The 27,731-nt window shown below is 50.8% G+C and overlaps 2 protein-coding genes across 6 annotated transcripts in view; one reads left to right on the top strand and one right to left on the bottom strand.

The window, feature by feature from the left end:
• SVOP (SV2 related protein) overlaps positions 1-2,267 on the top strand; it is a 69,166-nt gene extending 66,899 nt beyond the window's left edge. For all 4 annotated transcript variants that reach the window (XM_004470185.5, XM_071209831.1, XM_071209832.1 and 1 more), the window contains one exon: positions 677-2,267. In XM_004470185.5, the coding sequence (XP_004470242.1) occupies positions 677-883 (207 nt within the window). In that variant the 3' untranslated portion in view covers positions 884-2,267. The remainder of the gene's footprint in view (positions 1-676) is intronic.
• Positions 2,268-3,428: 1,161 nt separating this feature from the next.
• Positions 3,429-24,472, bottom strand: DAO (D-amino acid oxidase). Of its 2 annotated transcripts, XM_058281517.2 has the most exons (11): positions 23,931-24,472; positions 18,970-19,172; positions 17,860-17,974; positions 16,231-16,307; positions 15,449-15,514; positions 13,075-13,129; positions 12,278-12,382; positions 11,223-11,305; positions 10,221-10,338; positions 9,479-9,577; positions 3,429-7,836 (listed from the first exon to the last, which is right to left on the bottom strand). In XM_058281517.2, the coding sequence occupies exons 2-11, from the start codon at positions 19,161-19,163 to the stop codon at positions 7,705-7,707; spliced, it is 1,044 nt and encodes a 347-aa protein (XP_058137500.1). In that variant the 5' UTR covers positions 19,164-19,172; positions 23,931-24,472; the 3' UTR covers positions 3,429-7,704. The 2 variants fall into 2 exon arrangements, with proteins under 2 accessions (XP_058137500.1, XP_058137501.1); XM_058281518.2 differs by lacking the exons at positions 3,429-7,836; positions 9,479-9,577 and adding an exon at positions 9,946-10,109 and having other exon boundaries at positions 23,931-24,028.
• Between the last annotated feature and the right edge of the window lie 3,259 nt (positions 24,473-27,731).

Here is a 27,731-nt window from a genome sequence, read left to right as displayed (position 1 = left end):
TCCCCTCCCCGCCTCCTAGCCCCTGGTCACCTCTAATTAACATTGTCTCTATGAACTTGCTTATTCTAGGTATTTCCTTTAAGTGGAATCATACAATAATTGTCCTTTTGTGTCTGGCTTATTTCATTTGGCATAGCATCCTCAAGGTTCATTCCAATTTGATCTTTTAGCCAAGCATTTTGTTCTGCAATGCTTTTGGCCATCGTGCGCCACGTCTAATACTCTTGAAAGTGTGCGATGCACCTGCCTGATGCCAGCTGCTTCTGCAGTGTCCGCTCGTTAGGCAGTGGCTACTGCCCTCAAGGCCCCTGGGTAGTTGAGGAAATGAGAGTCAGCCCCACTGTGTGCTTTGCCCTGTACCATAAAGCTAGGAAGTCAGCTCAGGCAGAAGCTCATAAGAAGTTCCGGCTCCCCGAGCCCAACGGCCTGTCAAATCCCAGCCCCGTCCTTCTTATCTGTATGAACACTGGTATGCTGTGGCCTCTCCCTTAGCCTCAGTTTCTCCCTCTATAAAATGGGGACATGGCACCTCCCTTAAGGAGCTGTCACGTGGACTCGATGAGACAGTCTCACGGAGGGCTTCCGGGAGCGCCTGGCGTGGTTAATAGAATTCGGGGCTTGGCGTCGCCTCTGCTTGGGAAGGGCTGCGCTCACGGCCTGCGTCTCCCTCCCCCAGGTGATGCTGGAATCCTCCGTGTACCTGACCCTGGCAGTTTACAGCGGCTGCTGCCTCCTGGCTGCCCTGGCCTCCTGCTGTCTGCCCATCGAGACCAAAGGCCGCGGGCTGCAGGAGTCCAGCCACCGGGAGTGGGGCCAGGAGATGGTCGGCCGCGGGACGCACGGCGCCGGCATGGCCAGGTCGAACTCTGGCTCCCAGGAATAGGAGCCGGTGGGGGTGCTGAGCTGGTCCCCGAGGCTGCGGGGCACGGGGAGCTGGCGGAGCCCGGCCGGGGCCCCGACCATCACTGCCGACGTCAGAACCCGACCGCTCGACCTGGACCCACAGGTTTTGTGTCTTGACCCTGTCTGCTCGTGTTCATCGAGATCCACCTGGGAGGGAGAGGCGATTGCTCGGGGGGCTCTCTGGATGTGTGGGGGAGCTTAGTTAGTAACCTACGGACCCGCATGGGGAAACTGCCACATGAGGAAGCCAGCAGCCAGCCAGTTGCCATCCAGAATCTTCCGGCCACACCGTCAGTGAACGAAAACAGAAGGGAAATCTAGATACTGTCCAGGTCCAGAACGGGTGACACCTGCCCACCCCAGTGAGTCCTCACCTGCCATCTACCCACCTGACCTGTTCAGGAAGTTTCTTGTTCACCCTTGGCTCCAAGGCTTGCTTCTCTGAAATTGCAGGTGGCCCAGGTGTGGCCTGAGCAGCTTGTCCTTGGGTCCCCGGGACCTGCCTAGGATGACTCTGGCAGGTGGACGTGTGCTGGAACTTGAGCCACGTGGCCCTCCCCCAAAGCCCCGCCACCCCCTCCCCCCCCCCCACAGCTTCAGTCTCTGGCTCCAGGAGGTCCAGATGTGTCCGTGAGGGTGGCTGGGCTTGCCCCAGCTGACACCCTCAGAAAGCTGTATCCCCGAGGAATCGGAGACTGAGTCTCAAAGCCAGAGCCTCCCCTTCCGAAGCAGCGAAGACCGTGCCAGACAGGCTGAGCGGCCATTCTTGGGAGAAGAAAACAATTTACTCAGGTTTCCTTCCCTCCCTCTCTGCGAAGCACCAGCGCTTTGGAGTTGAGCGTGGGTGGATGGCCGATGGGCAGAGGAACAGAGAGGACGCAGCACCAACTCTGTGCTCCCGTCGGGGCCAGGGGACCAGGGACCCCTGATGCAAAGCTGGTGTGTCTTCCCCAGTCTCTGCTGCCCCTTCTGTTAAGGGCAGTCTCAGTCTTTCCATAGAGGCAACTCCTGGGGTCCCAGCGATGGAACTCATAGCAGGAGTGGGGAGCAGAGGGAGGGCCCAGGAGGTTGAATTTGTACATTTTCAAAGGAAGAGAAGGGGGGCCAGTTGGGTTTTGGTTTGACCTTGAGAGGAAGGACTGGAGCTGCCTCGGCAGACTGCATCCACACTGGGATTTGGTTTGCACAACCCTTTTCCCCATCGTGAAAGCAGGGGACCTAGAGAAGGAGGTTGGAAACTGCCAGATCCTATCAAAGGCCAGTGAAGAACGAGCCTCTGCTTGGAGATAATCTGCCTGAAGTAAACATTGCAAGGAAGCCAAATGTGTACGTTCATCTCTTATTAAAAACATGTTGGTGATGGACGTTGCAAGGGTCTGTTTGTTGGTTTGTTGTAATGTTCTAGTGACAGTTCAGCTCAATGGTCTTGGTAAGTTTGTCCATCCAAGGTAAGCTCTGTCTTGATCGTGTTGCTTTAATAGGATAATCTCCTTTTAGTAAGGGGCGGGGGATGTTGCACAGTTGGTAGGCAGCCTTGGGACTTCTGGTCTGTTGGATACAACACTTTCTTCTAATAGTGTGCAGGTCAACATGGGATGACCCTTCGGGCTCAAGTCCTAGGTCAACTGCAAATAACCCCGTGTCCTTGAAATAGGATCGTGATGCTGTACCCTCAGCCCATGCACCCAGCAAGGAGACAGCTTAGTAGAACCGCCTCTCACTGACACCCACACTTCCTTGAACCGCCAGTGACTGTAGCTCTCATTATTTCCACACCGCTGAGCTCTCCTGGGTAACTCAGAGCCTTTGCCTGTCTTTTTTGCTTCCGAGCTTGCCAGACTCTGCCGGATGAGCTTGTCTGCTCCCTGACCCTCACCCTCAAATAACCCAATGGAGCTGGAGCAGGGGCTGCAGCAGGGATAGGGTAGGTGGAGTTGCTTGACGGGTAGGACTGTTTTCCAGTGGATGGGATAGAGGAGCTGGCATTTGAGCTCTGTGAAGCTCCTCTGGAGAATATGAAAGTTAAGGACTTTTCTTTGCCTTCTAAATAGGCTCCCTTTTCAAAAAGAAAAAAGAAAATTAAGAACTTTTCTTTGCCTTCTAAATAAGCTGCCCTTTTCAAAAAATCAATGTTATTGAATGATACAAGAGCTGCTATAAAAGTCGCCCAAGCCTCTGAAATCCACAGGGCCTTTAGTTGAAGATGCTTTGGATCTAATTTTGAACTATCCAAAAGCTCCATTTCCATTAATGGAAATGTCATCTGTTTCTTTCAGGGTTAGGAAAGATTTCAGAAAACAGCAAGAGATGTCACTGTAACCAAGGTTATATGATTTCTTTCTTTCCTTACTTCCAGTATTCTAAGGGACACATAAATGACCCTGAGACGATATAGTCTCTTAGGGATTGACTTTGAAATGAATGTAGGTGTTAATTATCTTTGAATAATGTTAAGCTACAAAAGCCTTGAATGGTAAGACTGGGAATACCTAGAGCTGCAAGGAGGAGTAAACCCAGTCAATAGCGACTTAAAACATTAGAATATTTATTGTTAATTTAACAACCAACCCAGAGTCAGGCTTTCCAGGGAAGGTTCAGCAGCTCAGTGATGTCATCAAGGACCCAGCCTCTTTCAGTTTTTCTTCTCTGCCATCCAATGTATACTGGTTCCTTGACTCTACACTTGATACCTCATGGCCTCAACCTAGCTGCCAAAGTGCCCAGCATCACACTTATTTTCAAAGGAGGTAGAATGGAAAAAGAATTGTCTCAAAAGGTTTTCTTTCACAAGTTTCTGCTTTCGGGGTTTGGAAAGGGAAGTCCTCCAGCAGATTCGCCATTGATTCTCATTGGTCAGACCTATATCACATGCCCACCCTGGAACAATCATTGGCAGAAGGAATTAGCAAGACTGGTTTAGACCAATCAAAATCATCCCCTAGGACTGACTCCTCTGGGACCTCCCATAGAACCAAGGGATATCCGGCACACCAAAGTGGGATTCTTTTAGCACACCAGATTGTTGGACAGGCAGTGGTGAAAGGAGACTTGCCATGTATATGTAGGTCCCAGAGTTCTATTAAAAGACATTTTAGTTGCAAGGGACAGAAATTCCACTCAGGCCAACTCAAATTAAGCAGAGGCTTAATATTAAGACTGGGATCAGCAGATACTTTCCTGGAGGGAGCATACATGAGTGGAACTGAGGAGGTAGAAGTTAAAGCAACAGAGTGAGGAGTACAGGCCAGCCCAAAGATAGAGACAACTACTTGGCTTCTGTTGATTTTGTTGCTCTGTGGGTCCAGTGCAATCACACGTTCTTATTTTCGAGACAGAAATCTGAATCAGTTTTCATATGTTGGATCAAAAATATTTAAATGATGTGTGAGCCAAATAAAATTGCATCTGCAGGGCTAGGTATGCCTGATGGACTTCTGGTTTGCAGCCTCTGAAACATTAGAGAGCTCTGACCTCCTGCAATGGAGCAGGAAACTGGGGAGCCCCCGGGATCAGAGGCCTCTCTGGGATCTGGGATCCTGTTTCTGCTCCTCTATGCAAACTGGATTCCTTCTGCCTCCTCGTGGCTGCTTCTGTGTCACAGCCATCTCTAAGGCTTGGGTTCACTGTGGCTCCATGACCTTAGAACTCAGCTCTGCAAATATACTTGACTCAGCAGTTAAGGGTCCCACTTCCAACTTCTCAGGAGAGGACGCTGGTGGACCCACTTTGGTGTTGGTTTCCATCCTGGTCCAATTGGGTGAAGGAGGGTTGGAGCCAAGAGGTATAGACGTGGCGTATCTGAGCAGGATGGCTCAGACAATTAGTGGGATGCCTGGAACCCACAGCAACATATATGGAAACTCAAGTCTATTAATTGCAACTCTTTGTTACGGGCCATGCCATGGCATATGATAAGTATGCAGGGCATATTCACGTGCCGGCATGATATTTGACACCGAGGATGCAATAAATCTTCGTGCATTCACGGTGTAGTGTGGCGGGGGGGAACAGGCATAAACAGGTCAGTGCAATGCTGTGTCATAGGGCCACTAAGGGATGGATGTAAAGAATGCTGTAGGAGATGCACAGATGACACCCCAAGGCTCTGAGCATCCCAAAGCGCCTTCTGACTCCTCAGAGATTCAATGGTTTCAGCCAGGTTTTGGTGACCGGTGGTACTTTATGATATTCTGATTCTTTGACATTTGAACATCCGTATACATCACAAATGATCATTGAAGAATATTTGAGGAACCACTTCAAATACTCCTCCTCCCATCATGCCAGAGAACAGAGTGCTTTCTAGATTCATTAATAAGGAAACAATTCCATTCACAGTAGCATCAAAAAGAATAAAAGCCTTTGGAATAAATTTAACAAAAGGAGTATAAGACTCATACATTAAAACAGTAACATGTTGCAGAAAGAAATTAGTGAAGAGCTAAATAAATGGAGAGCTAGTCCATGTTGATAGATCGGAAGGCTTCATAGTGTTAACATGTCAAAACTCCTCAAACTGATCTATTGATTCAATACATTCCCTTTCAAAATCCCAGCTGGCTTTTTTTTTAGGAAATTGGCAAGCTGATCTTAAAATTCACATAGAAATGCAAATGCAAAGGACCCAGAATAGCCAAATCAATCTGGAGAAAGAAGGAAGTTGGAGGCCCCACACTTCCTGCTTCCAAAACTTGCTGAAAAGCTAAAGTAATCAAGACAATGTGGTACTGGCACAAAGATAGACATATAGACCGATGGGATAGCCCAGAAATAATCCCGCACATTTATGGTCAATTGCTTTTCAACAAAGGTGCCAAGATAATTCACTGGGGAAAATCGTCTTTTCTAAATTCACCAAGCCGACAAGAATTTGTCAAAAATAAGGCTGTGGATCGCCTACAAGGATGAGTATTAGGTGAAGGGGAAGCGAAGGGCTGAATCATTGTGAAACCTTCTACAGAGCCGTGTGCATTGCAGAATTCCCCCGTGTCCCTTCGATTCTGAATTTTAGGGCAAAATCAAGATAAAGGCACATTTCAAAGAGGTTCTTACCACTGACAAAAGAACAGGAGGGTCACTGCCGATCTGAAAGTGAACTTTCTCCGCTCCACACGTTTTTGTGAGTTCACTGTGTACTGAGCCTTAGTGGCTTCCTGTTGACAATGAGGTAGGTAGGGGACTGATACTTGATAGGTAGGGGACTGTTAGGTAAGGTAAAGAAATCATTTTGGTCAAAAACTAAACACTATGTCCCACTCCAAGGACCAGGAAGTACCCTCCACCCTCGTTTCCCAGAGCCTGGTGAGTGTCCCCTGTGGGTGGCCCAGATGTGCTTTTGAAAAGATGTGCCTTTTCAAAGTGTTTGCAAAGAAAGTTGGGAAAGAGGCCCAACGGATTCCTTCAAAACTGTATTTCCCCCCCCCCCACTTTGGATGTCAGTGTTGTGCAGTGGTTAAAAAGGAGGCACTGGAACGATAGCCTTTCCGGCCCGGAATCTCCATTCTATCCCCTCCACGCTGTTGCTCTCAGCTTCGGTCTCCTCACCTGTGAAACTGAGCTAACAGCTACCTTGGGGGGGCTTTTGTGAGGATTCAATGAGTAATGTGTGCAAGAGTTTAACCCAAAGCCTGGGACCCAGTAAGAATGCAAGAAATGTTAGCTATTCTAGTGATAATAATTTCTATTATGATTATTGTAATTATTGTTATTGTTAGGAGATTATCTTTTAAGATCTTGGCTCTCTCATCAGTTTTCGCTTAGAACCGGCCGGCATCACGGCAGGTGCTTTCTGAAATAGCGTGGCGTGGCATGGCATGGAACGGGCCAACGGAGATCTCTTCCCAGTGGGCACAACTGGCCCAAGATGTTGGGAACCCTCTAAGTGCTGGCCTTTCACAGAAACCCAGACTGGTGAAAAGCCAGCCTCAGGGATCGAGACAGATAATTGGGGATGAAAATGGTCAGGTGCCTTCTGGGCTCACTGAAGGCTTTTAACACATCTGGGGCTCTGTTTGCCATCCCAGAGGGTACCAGCCAGCAGGCAAGAGAGACGTTAAATCGTGCCTCACGAATGAGGAACGAGCTTGCTGGGTTTAGTTCTCTACAAAGGGGTTCCTCGTGGGATTATCCCTCCAGTGGCCCCTCGTCAAGGTTCCCGTGGTGCCCACGGGGCCACTCAGTGAGCAGCTGATGCCAGCTGGACTCCTGGACCCTGAAGAGGCGTCGTATGTCAGCAGTTCAGCGCTTCGCCTGCCTCTTCCACACTCCAGTTCTACGTAGAACTTCCTACAACGCGCTCTGTTCCAGCGTCTCCTACAGTGTGTTCCGTGGCCTCACTGGTGCCCCGAGCAGACAAGTTTAGGAGCACGGGGTAACGATGTTAGCTAGGGGTCTTTGCTGCAGGACTCTTCAGAACCTTTGCTATGTTGGCGTGGCTTGGCATCAGGTGACTCGGCCTCGGCTGTTCTCAGCGTTCCGCAGCTCTGGGCAGCTTGCCTCTGCTTTTCTGAGCTCTCCTCCCTTCTGAGGTCTCAGGGAAGAAGAGCCCCCACTTGTTCTTCATCATGTCGGGCCCGACTGGGGTGCGGTCCCTTCGGGAGAGGATGGCAAGTCCTCGGCTGTCAGAGGGGGGCCCGGACTCCCCTCCGCGAGTCGGCCTCGCGGTTTCCTCTCGCCTCGCGCTTCTTGCCAAAAGGAGCTGGGGGCAGGGTAGGGGGTAAGCGGCAGCTTATAGAGGTTCACGCTGACTGATGGGCGGGGGGCGAGGAAGCGCTGAAGGGGAGGTGGTGGTCGCTGCAGCCTTCAGAGATGGGCCGGCGGCGGCCGGGACAACTTCTTTTCCTCCAGGATTTTCCCGAAGAGCTTGGCTGCCTCCAGGGCGCAGCCCCAGTGGATGGTGAGGCCTTGGCCCCCATGGCCGTAGTTGTGGATGATCTGCAAAAGGCAAGGGAGAAGGCGGCCGGTGGGGAGGGGGAGAGGAAGCTGCTGCCCTCGAGCCTCAGAAGCTTCCTGAGGGTCCTGGGCACAGCCAGGCGCCTCCTGGGTTTCTCTGTGCACCCTGGAGAGATGGTGGGGCCCCCAGGAATGGCAGTCAGAGGGGCTGTGGGGGGGGGGGGCCAGATGACAGCACCCTCTGCTCTTCTCTTCTGCTTGGGAGGTGCCTGCTTTAACATGCTCCGCCTAGGAAAAGCAGAGTCACATGTAGAGCCGAGGTCAGGGATGTCCCCCACAGCACAGTATTCAGAGATGCCCAAATCACCTTCCTTGTTCCCAGCTGATTCCACTCTGAAGGCCTTCAGACTCGTGCCCCCACCTCAGCAGGGGCAGTGGGCATGTGGGGGCGTGCTGGCTAATGTGGTCATTCTTCCTGAGGACAAGGGCAAGATTTCCGAGACCTTTTCAAAGTCAAAGCTATCAGCAGGGAGTTAAACTCCACGTGTGCTGGGAAGTGGACGTGGCTCAACGGATAGAGCGTCCGCCTGCCACATGGAGGGTCCAGGGTTCAATCCCCAGGGCCTCCTGACGTGTGTGATGGGCTGGCCCACGCGCAGTACCGCCATGCGCAAGGAGTGCCAAGCCACACAGGGACACCCCCCGCGTTAAGGGTGCCCCACGCGCAAGGAGTGCGCCCCTCAAGGAGAGCCGCCCTGCACGAAAAAAGCGCAGCTTGCCCAGGAGTGGCGCTGCACACAAGGAGAGCTGACACAGCAAGATGAGGCAACAAAAAAGAGACACAATTTCCCAGTGTTGCCGAATAATGCAAAGAAGAGCACACAGCGAATGGACACAGAGAGCAGATTGGGGGGGGGGTGAGAAATAAATAAAATAAATCTTTAAAATAAATAAAAACTCCAAAATAAACTCCACGCATGACTCTCCATTACTGACCCTCTATACACACACACGCACACACACACCCTATGCCTGGAATCAGGACCTTTCCTCCCGGCAACCCAACCCCCACCTACTCAGGTCAGTTCCTTCAACCTGGGGCAACTTCCATGGCTTTGCCAAGCCCCGGGCCTAACCCATGAGGGGGGACATGAGAGGGAACCCCAGAGAGATGATGGAGCCACCACAAAATAGATGTCCAGGTAATGACCTTGGAGTCAGCGAGACCAGTGTTAGCATTACATTCCAGCCCTGCCCCTCACCCGTGGTGCGACTTGGGCAAATGACTCCTTGTTGGAGCCCCAGTTGGCTCATCTGAAGCATGGGGAGATGGGGCCCTATCCCAAAGAGCTGTAGAGGAGATTCGAGAAGGTCATTTGTGTGATGGGCTTGCTGCCGTCTTTAGCACAAAGTAGATGCTCAGTAAGTACTCGCTTTCCTTCCAGTAGATCACAACCTTTAGCCAACTAAGGCACTGCCCTCTATGGGGCCTTGAGCAAGTCCTTTACCATCACCGTCCTCAATGTCTCCACCTACAGAGGAGGGATAGCCACCACCGCCCCTGTCTGCTAGGGAAGCTGTGAGAATCCTGAGTCAGGCACCACTGTTCCTTGGAAATGCCAAAGACGTCCTCGGAGTGGGGGACGGGAGGGAGGGCATTGCTTTCTTGGCCAGGAGAGCATACCTCTGTGTTTGTAGATCCAAGGCGGAGCTGTTCTCTTTCCAGCCGGATCTGGGGGCGTACCGGCCGGAAGCCAGTCCAGTCACTAATAATTTTTGCATCCTAGAAAGAACAGTGTTAGCCGCTCATCTCTGGGTTTTTTGTTTGTTTGTTTGTTGCTACTGTCATTTTTAGGGAGAGAGCTAGCTGTTGGCATCTCATTACTATCAGGGCAACAACATCACCGTCACAGTAACCTTTATTAATCACCGTTACCTCATCACCATCACCACTGCCACCTTCCACCAATTCTATCAACTACTCCTTTCAGCAATTACCACCACCATCAGCCGCCACCAAAATATATCAGGTGTCGTCAACCCAGCACCGTCATTGTCACCGTCCTCGATGTTTTCATCACTGTCAATCCCACCCACCACTCCCACCCCTACCCTCATCACCATCACCAGCAGGCAAAGTGAAAACAGAGATTTCCACATCAAATACATCTGCTCCTTGCGGAGCCAGAATAAGGTGTTTATAGGTTGTCACTTCGGGAGAGAGCAACTCTTAGCCTTGGCCAGCTGCATTTCCTCAGCCCACAGCAGTGATTCTCCTGTGCGGCTTCAGATTCTGGTCTTTCGACAGTCCCTGGCTGGAATTAGCTTGCCCAGTTATCCCAGTGGTGGAACCTTCCCACCCTCAAGCATCCTCACGACAAGCTGTCGGGACCTTGGTTTGGGCACTGACCCCCTCTCCTCCTCACCCTCAGCGTGGGCTCCAGGGTGCAGCAGCCTTCCCAAATGGTGTTGTGGTCCTGGATACTGTTGGTCTCACTCCAGTTCCCCAGCTGGAAGATCCCTCCAAGAGTCACTTCCTGGATTCTAGATAAAAGGGAGGATCAAGGATGAAGGCAGGCAAAAAAAAAAAAAATTTTAAGGAAAAAAAAACCAAACAGGAAACAAAAAATAAGCCAAAAAGAAAAGAAAACCATCTTAAAAAAGGAAAAGGATGAAGGCAAACAAAGCCTTGACGATGAATGAGGATCGTCATCACACTCACCCTCTCCACTACCACCAACACCGCCACCCTGGCTGTCACCGTCATCACCACCACAATCACCACGTTCATCACCGTCAGCACCAACCACCACCTCTACCACCAGCAGGACGACCACCATCAATATGTCGTCCCGTCAACCCCGGTGTTTCCACCACAACCACTAATGTTCTACTCACATTGTCATCCCTGCCACATCATTACCATCATCACTGATAGTGCCATCTCCACCACCACCGACCACCATCCCCACTCCCAAGCACCACCGTCATCAGCATTGTCTTCTCCCTCAGTAGCAATACCATCTCAACCACCACAGTTCCATAATCAGCAGTACTGGCACTCCATCAACACCACCACCTTCTCCACTGGTATCACCTCCACCATTATTATTATTACCGTTATTGTCATCACCACCAAACTCAGTCGCCACTCCCATTACTGCAGTCACACCACTTCTAGTGTCACCGCCATCACCTCTACCACCGCTGTCTCCAATATCACCACTACTGTCATCCAAAGGCATATTCAAGGTAGAGCCCGATCAAAGCCGAGTCCTGCCTTCCCAGGGCTTTACTGGCACAAACTCGCTCATAAAACGTGGGAAGGAAAAAAACAAAGGGACTGGGCAAGAGCCTGTGGAGGGCAACGGGTAGAGAGAAGGCATGAAGGTGCCCCTTCTTCTGCCCCAGGACAGCCCGCGTTTTACCCTGGGATGATGTACGGTGTCTTGTAGATGCCATTGTCCGGGTCATGGGTGATAATGAAGTGTTTCATCCAAGGAGCATCAACCTGTTGATTCAGGACAGAGAGGTGACGTCAGGGCAGTTGGGCCAGTGGGCTCCCCCTGCCCCGCCTCTCCTTCGTGTCCAGAAGTCCTAACGAGAGTGGCAAGGCCAGATTCCTTCACCCCCCCTAAGGCCTCGTGTCCCCGTGTCTGTACCTGGCTGCTTGCCTCTTGCAGGAAGAGCCTTCCCTATTGAGAAACATGCCGAGTCTCTGAAGCATCATGTATTCTCACCCACGTGTCCACGGGAAAGCTCCAGCACACACATGCAAGCACACATGCACTCTTACCTCCATCAGGAAACCACACACCTCTGACACACACATAAGCACTCACGTGCATACCTAGAATGCACATACATATACTCATGTGCATGTGCACACACCCATGCCCACAAACAGGCATACACCCACACACGTGCACACATACCCAGTGAAAGGTGGCGTGGAGTGATGGTTTCCCACATGGGCTCTTGGGCCCACGGGCCTGGGTTCTAATCTCACATCCACTACTTACTCCTGTGTGAATTTACACAAGGTACTTAACTCCTCTGTGCCTCACTTTCCTCCTCTGTAAGCTGGCAATGGTCATAATGATAGTATCCAGTGCAAAGGGGTGTGGTAAGGAGTAAATGAATTAACACCATAAAGTGCTTGGCCTGTGCCTGGCACGTGGTAAACACTCCATAAAGGTTTCCTATTTTTATTATAATATAGGCATAAGCAGCTCCTGCATATGTACAAACATAATATACATGTTTTGTAATGAAGGACTCCCCAAAGGGAACGTTTCGGTGTGTTGTGTCAATCCTTGTTTCTTTAACATGTCAGTCTTCCGAAGTTGGGGGTGGGGGGAGGCCAAGGGGCGGGTTCGGGTAGATGTTCCCAATTTTGGCAGCCTGTAGATGAAATAAGCAGGCAGCCACAATCTTCCTGCCAACGAAGGCTGGGGATCTCTCCCCCCCGCCACAGACTCACCTTAATGATCTGCCCCCGGCCTGGCTGCAGCAAGGGGTCCGGCTGCAGCGTCCCGGCCCACACCCCGGAGCAGTTGATGATCACATCCGCACCGCCTCTGGCCACCTGGCAGCAACCGAAGGGCAGGCAGTGGGGGCGAGAGGTGAGGACCCGGGAACCCCTTGCCCCTTCCCTCCCTATTTCTCTCACCCGTTGGCTCTCTGCTCTCCCGAATCAACCGTGGATCCCGAGTGCCCGTCAGGTACCAGTTAGTGCCCGTCAGGTACCGGGTAGCGCCCAGCTCGCAGTGCAGGTGCTTATTCTCTTACACCAGTAGTTACATGTGCTGAGTGCCTTCCAGGGCACAAGCATCATTCTAGGTGCTGGGGCTGGGTGAAACAATACAGTAAAGGTACAGAGCCACGCCTGGTATCGCTCGTGGTGCTGTTACTTTGAAGAGTCGAGTCAGCTTAGCACCTGGACTTTGAGGAAACCTCAGCCCAGATGTGAGTAGGAAGCAGCTGCGTGTCCAGAACTTCCCAGTATCAGCTGGGAAGAGGCAGCCATCTCATTCTAGCCTTAAAGCTCACGGAGGCTTGGCTATAAACCTAATGTCTCTTTGCTCCCTCCATCAACACTAAGGCCTCTTGCCTCTGGATGTCTGAGTGCTCCTGGGATTGAGAAAAGGACCAGATCCTGGGGCAGACCTAAAGGGGACTCTGGGAACCTGAGAAGGGGACCCCAAGCCCAGCTTCAGGAAGCAGAGACCCCCCCTCCTCTCCCTCCCAGCTCTATCCCCTGCCAGCCCTGCCACTTACCTCCTCAAAAGACTCTACCTTCCGCTGGAAGAATTTCACTCCCCTCTCAGTTAACCTGGGATGATCAGACACATCAAAATCATCAAGTATCCACTTCTCTGCCCCAGTGTTCTCCCTCCAAGAGGATGGCATGAGAAGCAAATTCCCAAAGAAGCTTCTGTGGACACTAGTACCCTAAAATACCCCTTGAGGGAAGCAGATTTGGCTCAATGAATAGAGTATCCGCCTACCACATGGGAGGTCCAGGGTTCAAACCCCGGGCCTCCTTGACCCGTGTGGAGCTGGCCCATGCGCAGTGCTGATGCGCGCAAGGAGTGCCCTGCCACGCAGGGGTGTCCCCCACATAGGGGAGCCCCATGCGCAAGGAGTGCACCCCATAAGGAGAGCTGCTCAGCGCGAACAAAGTGCAGCCTGCCCAGGAATGGCGCCGCACACACATACAGAGCTGACACAACAAGATGACGCAAGAAAAAGAGACACAGATTCATGGTGCCACTGACAAGAATCCAAGTGGACACAGAAGAACACACAGCGAATGGACACAGAAAGCAGACAACTGGGGGGGGAGGAGGCAGGGAAGGGGAGAGGAATTTTTTTAAAAATCTTTAAAATACCCCTTGAGAAAATGGCTTCATGGTCAAATCTGCTCATGAGCATCTTGCTGGACTAGTGGTACACAAAATGCCCCCTGGGAAACCTGAGATGGCCCAAGTTCCTTGTTAGGGAGATTGGGGTGGGAAGGAGTCGCCAGGGAGAGGTCATATCACAAGTCAGTAATGGGGTTGGGTCTCTTAGATCCCAATGCTTTCTATACTGCCACATTCCCATGTCCTACCAAGAGAATGAGATGCAGGGTGGAGGAGCGCAGGTTGGACCAAGGTGGAATGCCCATTTGTCAGAAGCAGGGCATGAGGAGGAGATGGGCTGGTCCTCTCTAAATATCCCAGAGGAAAACTATCTGTCCCTTTTGGAAAAATAGTAGAATTTAAAGGGACAGGAAATCAACCATGCAAATACTGAAGCATAACCTCAGGACATCCATGTTATTTCCTCAAAATAGAAAGGAAAAACTGGGAACATTCCTCCCTGGAAGAGGCTAAACAGGAGTCATAAGATCCCCAAGGTCCCAAGTGTCCCAGATAACCATGCCTTCATACAGCAGTTCCAAACCTGGCTGGTATACAGTCCCTCCTGGAGATTCTTAAAGTCTAAATTCCTGAGCCCCACACCAGAGGATCTGGTTCAGTAGGCTTCACTGGGTCCTAAAATCAATATTTTTTAAAACTTCCCCAGGTCATTTGGTAAAACCACCATCCATTCCAGATTGTTAAAAAGCTTTATAAGAAAGTGATATATAGGAAATGTATGGAATCTTCCTTAATATGAACGTATGTGAATATAAATCTATCTCTCAGGCTAGTGTTGGCTTAATGTGGAGCACTACAAGATTACTACTGAAGTCAGGAACAAGGGGAGCGGATGTGGCTCAAGCAATTGGGCTCCCATCTATCATACAGGAGGTCGAGGGTTCAATGCCCAGGGCCTCCTGGTGAAGGCAAGCTGGCCCGTGTGGTGACCTGGCCCACACAGAGTGCTGGCCTGTGCAGAGTACTGTCCTGCACAGGAGTACTGCCCCGTGCAGAAGGGCTGCCCCACGTGGGAGTACTGGCCCATATGGACAGTATCACAGCAAGAAGATGCAACAAAAAGAGACAGAGAGGAGAGATAATAAGAGACGCAGCAGATCAGGGAGCTGAGGTGGGCGCAAGAGAATGATCACCTCTCTCCTACTTTGGAAGGTCCCAGGATTGGTTCCTGGAGCCACCAAATGAGAATACAAGAAGACACAGAAGAACACACAGAAGTGGACACACAGAGAGTAGACAACAGGGGGAGAGGGGATAAATAAATAGATAAATCTTAAAAAGTAAAGTCAGGAACAAGACAGAGGCATCCACTATCACTTGGATTAGTTAATATTGTTCTAGAGAAACTGGCCAAAGCAGTCAGACAGGAAAAAAATTAGGAATAAAAATAAAAGACAACTTATGTTTTGGAGATGATGTAATTTTAACTAGTAAACAAGAGAATCAATTAAACTATTATAGAAATATTAAGGGATTTTAGTGAAGTTGTTAATAAACATCACATGTTAAAAGCTACCAAGGTGATTCTCTTGCCCAGCCAGATGCAGGAAACACGATCTTAGCGCACTGCGGTGTTCAGAACCAAGGATAGATCCTACAGGCCTACAGGTTTTTGTCAACTTTTGGGGTTGATCAGTTGAATTCAGAGAGGAATCTTAAGACCAATCTTCTACAACCACCTGGGTCCCTGGGAAGTGCTTTCCTCAAGCCGAAGCTTAAAAACTCACCTTTTAGTCAGCCACTGTAGGTATCTCTTTCCCTCCAGGATCAGGGTTGTGTTGAACCAGCCATAGCTAGAGTCACAATAGACAAAAGGTGGGCATAACGTAGCAGAATCAGAGCTATATTTGAAGGCTGCCAGATGGAGGTGGGACTAGTTTTGCTCTGGGAGCCCCCAGTGCCTAGAGCCAGAACCATTGTGGAAGTTCTAGGGGGAAGTTTAAATTTTCATTTCAAAGCAAGGAAACATTTTCTAGCAGACAAAGCCATTCCTAACTTTGTGACATGCAAATGGAGATTGGACATACATTCATAAAGGGGATCCACGCATGGGGTGGGTGAGAAGACCAGAGAGACATCAGGCTGCAGGGAAAACAGAGTTCTAGAGTCACATAGACTGGGTTGGAATCCCAGCATGGCCCCTTGCCTGTGTGAGCTTTGGGAATCATTTAACCTCTTTGAAGCTCAGTTTCCTCATCTACAAATAGGAGAGTTGTATGGATGTTGCAGGGCTTGTTCATAGAAGAGAATGATTAAAACAGCAACTATTAAAATTATCATTTGATGAGTTTTAGGTGTCTTCAGACTCTAGATTCTGTTGTACCAAATCCCTTCCCAGCCCATTCACTCCCAGTTTGAGTGGATGGCCTCTCTGAAGGACATCACGGGTGCTAGGGACTCTCAGCCAGGGATGGGATGGGACATTGGGTGCCTCCATTCCCTGCTGCCCTCTGTACAAATGGGTTGGAATTGTGGTTCCCAGCCCCTCTGCCCATGATGAAAACCTCACCTGTAACCAGGGAACATGGCTAGCTCTCTGGGGACCAGCTTCCGGAATCCCAGAACTTTGTCCTTCCAAAAAGGGTCCTACAGAGAAAAGAAGATGGTGGAAGTCAATAATGATAATTTTGTTAAACACTTATTTTATTTATTTATTCCCCGCCTTGACGCTTGCTTGCTGTCTGCTCTCTGTGTCCACTCGCTGGGTGCTCTTCTGTGTCTGTTGGTCTCCCTTTGTTGCGTCATCTTGCTGTGCCAGCTCTCCACGGGCACAGGCCATCAGTCTCCACGGGTGCGGACTGTCAGCTCTTCACGGGTGCGGGCCAGCTTGCCTTCACAAGGAGGCCCCGGGAAGCGAACCCAGGGCTTCCCATATGGTAGATGGGAGCCCAACCGGTTGAGCCACATCTGCTTCCCAATAACAATAATTTTTTAAAACTTACATAGTGCTTACTATGTGTCAGGTACTGCTCCAGGCATTTTACTTATATCCATCCATTTGATCTTCACAAACAACCCATTCATGTAGACCCTATCCTTATCACCATTTTACCCTTAGGCAAATTGAGGCTTAGAGAGGTTAACTTGTCTAAGGTTACATGCAGTAAATGGTGGAGCTGAGATTTGAACCCACACAGTTTAGCTCCAGAGTCCATGTTCTTCACCACTATACTACACTAAGGGTAAGAGCAAGAGTGAGGGTGAGTGACAGAGTGAAGGTCGGATATGGGGGGAGGGGGAAGGTGACAGTGAGAGTCACGAAGTTGTAAGAATGGGAAACAGCAGAGTGTAGGGTCATTCAACCGTGTAGAGACCTCGGCTTCACCATTTACCAATTTGAACAAATAATGGAATTCTCTGAGACTCTGTTTTCTTGCCTGGATCATAGAGTTAACAATTGTTGGGAAGGGTAATGGAGATAATATGGATAAAGCTGTTAGCACAGTGTCTCACACCTGCTAAATATTGAATAAACCATGGAAAGCTGGCAGGGGCCTCTGGGCACTGAGCTAGGCCACCCTCTCCAGGCAGCTGAGGAGACCCCAAGGCCATGTCATTCTTCTTAACACATTGGGCACCATGTGGTCACAGACTGCCTGAGTTCACATCCCAGCTCTGCTACTTCATAGCTGTGTGACTTGGACAAGTTCCTCGGTGTCTCTGAGCCTCCATTTTCTCTCCTATGTAATGAAGGTAATGATAGAACTTCTTGGTTATTGTGAGAATTAAATGGATCATTAGCTGAAAAGTCATTAGGACAGGGCCTGGCACAAAAAAACAAAAAAAAACAAAAAAAGTGCTTTGGCTATGATTAACATTTTCTGCCATCTTGCTGAAAAGCCCTGTGACCTCCAGGGGCACATAAAACCTTTTGACTTTAGCATCAGGTGTCCACCACTACATACCAATCAAAAGTTATTTTCCCCCGTTCTTCTAAAGATTCTTTGATCCCTGCCAATTTGAAACAAAACTCGTTTTTAATAAAAGCAAAATCAACATTGAAAGTGAGCCTATTTCAAACCCAGGAATCTGTTGTCTACAGGGTTTACAGTTATCTCCAGACGCCCCAACCTTATTCCATGAGCAAGGCTCAGCACGCCAGCACTTACCCCTCAAGGTCAAGGGCTGCCTCACTTACCGGAACAGCTTTACGGAAGAGGTTGTAGCCTGAGACTAAGGCCAGGCCCATTTTGTCAGCATCGGGAGAATGGATGTGGCTCAGAAGATAGTCAAAGGTCTGCTGAATCCAACCCCTAGAAGAGGACACCCAAAGTCATGGTCACCTACCAGCCCTAGCTGGGCAAGAAAGCTCAGTGGGTCGGCTTGCATGGGACAGTGATCAGGAGGCTTTGACTCGTCTCACTGAGGACACGTCCAAAGCCGTGAGATCCGCCGTGTTCATGCCCACAAAGGCCCAGTTTCCTATAAGTCTCCCCGTGTTTCTCCATGAATAAGATAGAGAAGGGGGAGAACCTAGGAGAGTCCACCGCAGCCCTGTGGAACCCACCTCTGGCTCGGGGGTGTGAGTGTAATGAGTAGCTCGTGAGTTTCAAGGAAGGGTTTACCTGGCTTTGGGGCCTGCGGGCCTTGGGGTTCAAGCTCACTCCAGGCACCGCCCACTTGCTGCTCCCCACCTCCTCCCTCTCTTCCCCCTGGGTTCACAGCTCAGCTATGTTTCCTAGACCTCCTTGCAGATGGGGGGCCGTGCTCGAGCCACGGCCTTGGAAGGCTTCCCACGCTTGACCCCACAAGTTCCCTTCAAGCCACTGCCATGAGAACGGTGACCTTGGAAATCCCAAAGGAGGACAGCGGAGCTGCGAGCTGGAAGGGGCCTGGGCTCCCGAATCGCTACGCACTCACCAGGAACACTGGATTTGGAATTAGTGGGAGTGAGAATTTAACTTCTGTGTAAACTGTCACTCATTGACTTGTGCCTTTACTGAAGCAGCTGGCAGTTTCTAAACGATCCTAATGACATGTGTCACTGCTTCAATCCATCTGAGCATCAATCCACCCACTTAGGAGTTTTCTGGATTTATGGATGCAGATGGTGCCAAAAGTTTTGAGGGAGAATGGAAACAAAGCTCAGTGCCCGGCACATAGTAGGTGCTTAATATTTCTAAGTACATTCGTTTTGTCATGCCAGGCCAGAGCTCTGCCAGGGACTTGTTCTTGGTGACGGGAGCCCTGAGGACAGCAGCCCCTCTGCAGCCCCAGCCCCTCGCCTCCCTCTGGGACCCTCACTCACATCTCCTGGGGGTCTTTGGGGTCAGAGAGGTAGGGCTGCCACAGGCCGGCAGCCACATCGGTGCAGGTGAAGGGGGTGAAGCGGTCCGCGTAGACCGTCACGTCCAGGGGCTGCAGGATGGCGTGGTAGCGCTCGTGGATGCAGAGGGCGGTGGACAGCCCGATGACCCCCGCTCCGATCACCACCACACGCATGGCGCCGGCCTGCGGGGAAGAGGGACCAAGGTAACCCGCCGTCACCGCCATCGACGTTGCCACCGTCTCCGTCATCGTCCCATCGCTGCCGCCGTCTGGTGAGCCCTTAGAAAGCGCCAGATGCCGCTAAACCCTTTTAACACTCGAGCTTCACCGCACCCCGGGGGGTAGGGATGGTCCCACTTCACAAATGGGAAAACTGAGGCACAGAGAAGACAAGCCCCATGGCCAAGGTCACAGAGCGGGTAAGTAAGTGATGCAGCTTTCTCCGGGACCCAGCCTGGACATCCCCTCCCCAGGAGAGAATACAAAAGGGCTTAGCAGGGAACCTGGCGAGCTGTGGGCTGGGTAATCTGGTGGTTAGGACACTGGCTTCGAATCTCAGATCTCAGATCTGGCCTCTACTGGCCACTGACCTTGGTCAAGATACCTTAGGAGCCTCTGCTTCTGTAAAATGGAAAAAATAATTCATACTTCAGATAGAATGTGGAAAAACCTTAACCCAGTGCCTGGTGCAAAATTAAATGACTTACTGACATTTATGGATCACCTACTGTGTGCCAGCCCCAGTGCTTCGTGCTTCACCTGCATCATTTCATCTAAGTCTCCCAACATTCCCATAAGGTAGGGGCTGGTGTTATTGGCCCCACTTAACAGATGAGGAAACTGAGGCTCAGAGAGGTGAGGTGACTTCCCTGAGGGCACACAGCCAACACGGGGCATTGCCAGGGCGTAATTTCAATTCCCATAAACCCAGCCCCCATTTATTGCACACCTACTGTGTGCCAGGCTGGCGGCCCATCAGACGTGGTATCTGGCGCCTGAACTCGCATCTTCCAGCACGCCCCTTCATAGCCTGCCTCTGGGGGCTGGGCTGGCCATGTCCCCCCCGTCTCTCCAAGTTCAGAAGGCCCACCAGCTTTTGACCTTGAAGCCGCTTGGGCCAGCACAGCAGGGAAATGTCCTGCAGCTCCTGCCGAGGAGGAACAACAGGACGTCTTGTGCCTGGAAGGGCCAAATCCAACTTTCCCTCTTGACTCCCAGCTCGTCTCCCACGGACCTCGGCTCCTGGCAACTTGGGCCGGTGACCCCGAACGGCCGGGCGTTCTCCACATGGCCTAGTTTCTAAAGGGGGAGCACGGCTCCCGCTCACAAGACTGGATTCCGGCGGGTTCGGCGGCCCAGGCGAGGGCAGAACCACCAAACGCAAAGGCCTGCCGCCTGGTGCGCGTCTCCTTCCGGCCGCCGGCCCGGGCCTGGCTGGGGAGGCAGGAGCCCTCACGGGCCCTCGTGACTCCTCCCGCTCCCTCCTCCCCCAGGCTTAGCCGTGGGAGACTCGCTCTCCTCCTTGCAAAACAGGGCCAGCCTGGATCTCATGAGGTTGTCCCGAAGCTTCGATGGCAACCTCGGGGACAGATCCTGGAACAGTGCCTGGCACAGGGCACACCCTCCGTAACAAGGAGGCCCCTTCCACCCGCAGCACCCTGAAAATAACCGCCGGGACATCATGCATATTGCACAGAGGTGAGAAGAGGAAGGGAGGGTCGGGCCTGCTTTTACTTCTGGCTTGCTGTGTGGCCTTGGCTGGGTCACGGCCCCTCTCTGATCCTGCCACCACATCAGACTGTCTCTGCAGTGATCAAGATAAAGTCTCTGGAGAGCTGACCACTTTTTACCCTACCAATAAGAAGACAGAGGAGTAGAAGGGCTTGCCCGTAGTTTTCAAATTCTCAGTAATGCTTCCAGGAGGCAGCGCGGCATGGGCAGGGGCAGTGTCAGCCCAGGCTGAGAGTCGGGCACGCCCAGGTTCACAGCCAGACTGCGCACACCGGCTGTGTGACCCTGGGCATGCTGCTGAACTTGGCTGCCCTGGGTGCCTGCCCCAGCTTGCCTGGGACTGAGGGTGCTCCCAGGATGCAGCTTTTCTCTTCTGTGAGATTTTCAGGGCTAATGAAACTCCTTGCCTCATGGTCTCCCCACCAGAATATTAGTTCCAGGAGGGTAGGGACTTTTGCTTTATCACTACTCTATCCCCAGGACCTAGAATAATGCCTGGCACATAGCAGAGGCTCGATGAAAACACAGGTAAAGGGCTCGAGAGCCCCCACGTGATAGCAGCGATGAGGGGGCTGAGGTTGCGAGCAAGGTCAATTATTTGATGTCACGACAGTTGGGGGAAGGGGTGGCATGTGGACCCAGCTCTGCCTTTTCCAGGTCCCATGCTTTTTCTACACTCTTTGCTAAGGAAAACCAGCAATGGATTGAGGGCAGGAAGGGGGGGTAGCTGCTTATATAATAGAAATGTGAGAGATGTGAGAAAGAGAGTGCTCTGAAAAATCCTTTAAGAGGCTTTGGGACAGAGAGCAGGCAGCTTCCAGCCAAAGCAGGGCCATCACGGGGCATGCCCTTGAAAACAAGGCTGGCTTAGTCCTATGTCCACGGATCTGGTTAGGAAGGGGTGGCACGTGCCCAAGAGAAGGGCATGAGGGAGGACCCACAGGGTGGTGGCAACTTCCGGAACCCGCTGACGAGGACGACAGTGACAAGTACAGTGCGGGACTCAACTTTGCCAGTGTGGGAAACTTTAAGGATGAGCTAGACATAATTATTATGCAGAAGGGGAAACTGAGGCCCAGAGAAGGAGAGCAACTCAGCCAGTCGTGCAGCTGTCATAAAAGGCTTGGTGGGAGGGGAGCAGATGTGGATCAAGCAGTTGAGCACCCGCCTCCCACAGGGAGGTCCCAGGTTCAGTTCCCAGTGCCTCCTAAAGAAGACCAAAAAAAAAAAACAATGAGCAGACAGTGAGCAAAACAACGAGCAATAGAAAAGAACAGGGAGCAGATGTGGCTCAAGTAGTTGAGTGCCCACCTCCCACATGGGACGTCCCAGGTTCAGTTTCTGGTGCCTCCGAAAGAAAAAACAACAGACAGTGAGCAAAACAAAACAAAACACAATGGGCAGACAATGAGCAAAAAATTACAAGCAAAAACAATGAGCAGACAGACAGGGGAGACATTTTGGGGGGTGGATAAAAAATTTTTTAAAATAAAAAGCATTTTTTAAAAGGGCACTATAGGGAAGCGGATTTGGCTCAATGGATAGAGCATTGCCTATCACCTGGGAGGTCCAGGGTTCAAGCCCAGGGCCTCCTGACCCATGTGATGAGCTGGCCCATGCGCAGTGCTGATGTGCGCAAGGAGTGTTATGCTATGCAGGGGTGTCCCCTGCGTAGGGGAGCCCCACGCTCAAGGAGTGTGCCCTGCAAGGAGAGCCGCCCCGTGTGAAAAAAGCACAGCCCGCCCAGGAGTGGTGCTGCACACACGGAGAGCTGATGCAGCAAGATAACACAACAAAAAGACACAGATTCCCGGTGCCGCTAACAAGAGTATAAGTAGACACAGAAGAACACACAGCGAATGGACACAGAGAGCAGACAACCCGGGGGGGGGAAGGGGAGAGAAATAAATTTTTAAAAAATCTTTAAAAAAATAAAGTAAAAGGGCACTATATGAATCAAACTCAGTCTTGATTAGAGCGACTGTGTGGGTGTGTGCATACGCATGTGTGTAGTCAAGTGCAGTAGGAATGCACGAGGCTCTCGGTAGAGGCAGGAGCCAGCCAGTGGATGAGAGCCTCGTCCCAGGTAAAATCAGCCATGCATCTGGATAATGAACCCTGACGCCAGCACACAGCCTGATTCGTGAGTAAGCCGTTTCCCTGTCGTTAGCCAATGTCTTTAACGCGACCGCGGTTCGCCTCCCTGACGCCCTCGCCCCAGCCAAGCACACTTGGACTTTGTATCCAGGAGGATGCAGACACCTGGGACGATTGTCTTTCTCTCTCTGCACATGTGTGCATTATCCTAACGTCTAGGTAAGCGTGGAGCAGGAAGGGGAAAAAGCGGCCAGCTGCCACTTGCCAGACGGGTCAACGTGACACAGACACCGGCTTCCTTCTTCCTCTCAGCTGCCTTAGGAGGGAGGGACCGGTATTCTGCAGAGGCAGGGCCGAGGCGCGGGGAGAAGTCCCTCTCCCCAGGGTACACAGCAGCGAGGATGGAGCTGGGACCTGGACCGCTTCTCTCTGAGTGTTCTGCCTCCCTCCACAACAAAATATTCAGGCCGCCGGCAGTAAGTTGGCACTTGATGCTTCCTGTTGTCATTCAACTTTGTGTTTGCGTGCTTACCTCTCTTGCCCCTTCGAAAGGAATCTGAGCTGACATAGGCCTTCGATTGCTACATGTGCATAGCAAAGAACACGAAATACTTGTTCCGAAAAAATTTTAAAAGTCACGGGTGAGCTCTTTGGATCAACGTAATCGACCCGTCCAGATTGTACCATATGGGTACTTCTTAGGAAGTTATTTTCGGGGTTGATCTTTAAAAAGGAACAGATTCTATAAAAGCTGGAGAACTCATAGATCAAGTCCTGCTCCCAAATAATAATAACTGTCATTTCTTGAGGACTTGCTATGGGACCAGTTCCGTGCTAAGTACTTTGCTTCCACCATCTCTTGCAATACTCAGATCAACCCTTCGAGAGGCGCGTCATGAACCCAGGTTGCAGAGGAGGAGCCTGGAACTTGGAGAGGTGATGCACTCAGCTGTCGTCCCAGCCTGACTCCAAGGCCAGAGCTTCATCTCTCTGTTAGATGTTTGCCCCTGTCCTTTCCTCTGTCACCTGCCCCGGGATCCGACGTGACATGGGAAGGACATCGAGGCCCACTGCCCCCCACTCCCCCGGCTCAAAGGTGCATCTGCCACTCACCTGGTATGCTGAGCGAGGACAGAGGCAGCTGCTGTGGGGAGGCTCCTGCTTCTGGGGCGTTCTGTTCTCAGCCTGGTGCCTGCCAGCCAGGACTGGGACTCAGGGTCAAAGTCTGGAACTACGGACAGGGCACACAAGGCGGGGCTTGGCACTGCCAGGCCCCCAGGGGCTGGCTCCCGGCCAGGCTTGGAGACCTCGCCTCCAATGGCTTCTAGTCCCGGAAAAGTTGCCTGACTTTCCTGGCTGATCCCAAGGAAGGGAGGGCGCGGGTTCTTGGAGGGCAACGGGCACAGGGCGGTCTGTCTCCCGGGCCAGCTGGAGCGTATTCTGCTGCCGCTCTGGGGGAAGGGAGGGTCTTCCCGGGGCCCCCATGGGCCTGGTCTCCAGAGCGGGGGTGGTCTGCCTGGCAGCCGCCGCGGGGAGGCCAGAGGCCCAGGACACGGCTCCCGGGGCCGGCCGGCCAGCCTGATACAATTCCGGGACGCCGGGCGATCGAGGCCAAGAAGGACTCGAGGCAACGCCTGTTGAGGCTATGGATGTGTGGCTCTTGGCTCCCGTATCCCAGAGACGCAAAAGGCAGGACTCCAGAGCTCTTGTCTGCCAAGAGGCTTGTCAGAGCCCAAAGATCACCAGGTGCCTCACTGGTGGGGAGGCACTGATGGGGAGACTGAGGCCCAGGGAGAGGCGCCAACCAGCCCCAGGTGATGCAACTTTCAAACGCCCTACCTTCAACAGCATCAAGTAAAAAGGTGAAGATGATATAAGAAAATACTTACAAAATAGGGCGTGGTTCTTTTTTAAGGGAAAAAAAAAGCATGGTGTGATGTCTATTTTAACGCTAGTTCATTTGCTTTTTTTTAACAATAGTCACGTGACACTTTGACATCGCATGACTTTGTGCATCTCCTTGAGGGTCACAGAGCCGGCTTACAAGTTCACAAATGTTAGACAGTTATTAATATCTTCATGTTTCCCACTGCCATCCTAGCAATGATTTAAGTTTTGTGAATTTTGATGTACCTGTTCTAAATACTTTACCTGGATTATCACATTCAATCTGGCAGCAGCCCTATAAGGTAGGTGCCGCCATTATCATCAGTTGGAATTCAAAAACTTGCTCACAGTAGCCACTAAAGCTAAACACACGCCCTTCCTAAAACCCAGCCACAGTCCCACTGCCCGTAGTGTAGGGCTGGATTCAAACCCAGGCTAGAGTTTCCCGATAGAGCAAATAAAAACGTAGACACTTGGGGGACTGGTGTAGCTCCAGAGGTTGAAAGCCGGCATACCAGGAAGCGGACTTGGCTCAATGGATAGGGTGTTTGCCTACCACATGGGAGGTCCGCGGTTCAAACCCCGAACCTCCTTGACCCGTGTGGAGCTGGCCCATGCGCAGTGCTGATGTGCGCAAGGAGTGCCATGCCACGCAGGGGTGTCCCCCGCGTAGGGGAGCCCCACGTGCAAGGAGTGCACCCCATAAGGAGAGCCGCCCAGCGTGAAAGAAAGTGCAGCCTGCCCAGGCTTGGTGCCACACACATGGAGAGCTGACACAACAAGATGATGCAACAAAAAGAAACACAGATTCCTGGTGCTGCTGATAAGGATAGAAGCGGACACAGAAGAACACAGCGAATGGAAACAGAGAACAGACAACTGGGGGGGGGTAGGGAAAGAAATAAGTAAAAAATAAATCTTAAAAAAAAAAAGCCACCATACCACATACCATATAGGAGGCCCCAGGTTCAATCCCCAGCCCAGGTACCTAAAAAAATAAAATAAAATGCAGATGTCCTGTGCTTTATCTGGCAACTCTTCCCCAGGGAAACCACCACGCTCAGAGCTTAAAGGGGAGCTGAAGAAAGGCCTCAGGCACCGGCAACTCCCCAGAGGTTCAGAGAGCCCTGGGCTGTAAGCAAAAAGCCTATTCAGTATTAGTATTTAATTTTGGAAAATTGGGGGAGGGGGCACTATTGTCTTCATAAGATAAACTCAGAAAGTAAAGTTCCATAGACTCTTCTTGGCTCTGGGGATAAGTTGAAGAAGGCAAGGCAGGTGAGATATTTTTTAACTTTATCTGAAGTAGGATAGGGGTGGGGGCTGGGTTAAAAAAATAAAAAAGGCAAATGCTGATCCGGGTGAGGTTGAATCTGCCCATTTCACAACTGGGCAAATCCAGGCCCAAAGTGAGCCAGCGATGTGCCCTGAGTCCCACAGGCCAGGCCCTTTCCTCTGTTCTGAAGTCCAAAGCTCCGCTAGCACCCTAACGGCTGGCTGCACCCCTGACCTTTCAGCTGGAGTTGTAAGAGTCCAAGATCTTCCCCACCCACCTTGATCAGATGAAAGATTAAAAAAAAAAAAAAATTGGAATCAAATCTATTCATCGTTTTCTTTATGGTTTTTCTTTATGGCTTTCACCTTTAATGTCATGTTTCAAAACCTTGATCACCTCCAGTATTTTAAATTACTCACACAGACTTTCTAGAACCTTTGCGGTTTTATTTTTACATTTAAGCATTTGATTCATTGGGAATTAATTTGGAGGGACTAGAAGGAGGTAGGGATCCAACTTGACTTGTTAGCCAGTGGCACCCAAAGCATTGGTAGAGTAACTCGAGTTCTCTCCACTGATACTGAACTGCTTTGTCATTCGCTAAACTTCCATAGATGTTTGGATCTATTTCTGGCTTTCTACTGTGTTCTGTTGATCTGTTTGTGGCTTTCTAAACCGGTACCCATTCTGTTTTAATTTCGGAAGCTTTGTACTGTGTTGACCATCTGGGAGAACAGGCGCCTTCTCTTTCCTCTTCTTTTTCAGAATTTGCCTGGCTCTTCTCCCAAGGTTACTTTTCTGGGGTGGCTTAGTGATTAAGGCCATGGGCTTCAGCTCGCATTAATACTTAAGGGCTGGCACAGGGGGAGGCCACAACAAAGACTTCAAAAGCACACACGCTTAGATATTTAATGGGCCTGATGGTACACCCAGCTCCACCCCTACAGAGTCTAAGATGAGGCGCCTCTTGAAGCCTCATATGTAAAACGGGGGTGGGAGATGGAGTTAATTAAAGTACCTTCCTCTTGGGAAAATGAAATGAACTAGAGGCTTTCTCCAGTTGTCAAGTAATGATGAAATAGTGATTGTCAGCGGATACAACATACAGGATTAACTCATTCACTTGTCTCTTATCAAGATCCCCTGCCTTCCCCAAAATCAGGTTGGGATTTCAATTGGGACTGCATTTAATCTCATTTAGAGACATTGCTATCTCCATATTATTGGATCTTCCCATCCCCAAACAAAGCCTCACTATCACTCCATTTGTCTTCTTTTGTGTTCTCTGTCAAGTTTTGGGACTTTCCATATTTTTCTTTATTGACTAAGCAACTAAAACTATTTTATTAGTAATGTCGCAGTTTTCCTGCTCTTCCAGCAGTTGAACTAATTCCATGTAATTTCTTTTCTTCATCAAATTCATTTGCAAGATAGTATTGACATTTAAAGACTCAATTTTAGGTCACATTTCACCGTTATCCAATTGGTAACAGGTGAACCCCAAATCTGATTTCCAAGTTCCTAGGCACGAGCGGACTGACAGAGTTAAAGCAAGCACAGATTAGAAGAGAAGAAAGGATTTTACACACTTAGCTTAGGGAAAGACTTAATTTTAGAATCACCTAGACACAAAGCTCCCAGTGTCCATCCAGGGCAGAAACCCTGCAGGACCCTCCAGCTTACTTCCTCCAGGAAAATCCCTGGGCAACTGCTAAGAATGGAATTAAGGGGTCCAGAGAAGCCCTGCCCTG

Source organism: Dasypus novemcinctus, chromosome 19, assembly GCF_030445035.2.
Source record: "Dasypus novemcinctus isolate mDasNov1 chromosome 19, mDasNov1.1.hap2, whole genome shotgun sequence".
In the NCBI taxonomy this organism is placed as follows: Eukaryota; Metazoa; Chordata; class Mammalia; order Cingulata; family Dasypodidae; genus Dasypus; species Dasypus novemcinctus.
Note: the sequence above shows the minus strand (reverse complement) of the source record. Positions and strands in the feature narration are given on the sequence as shown.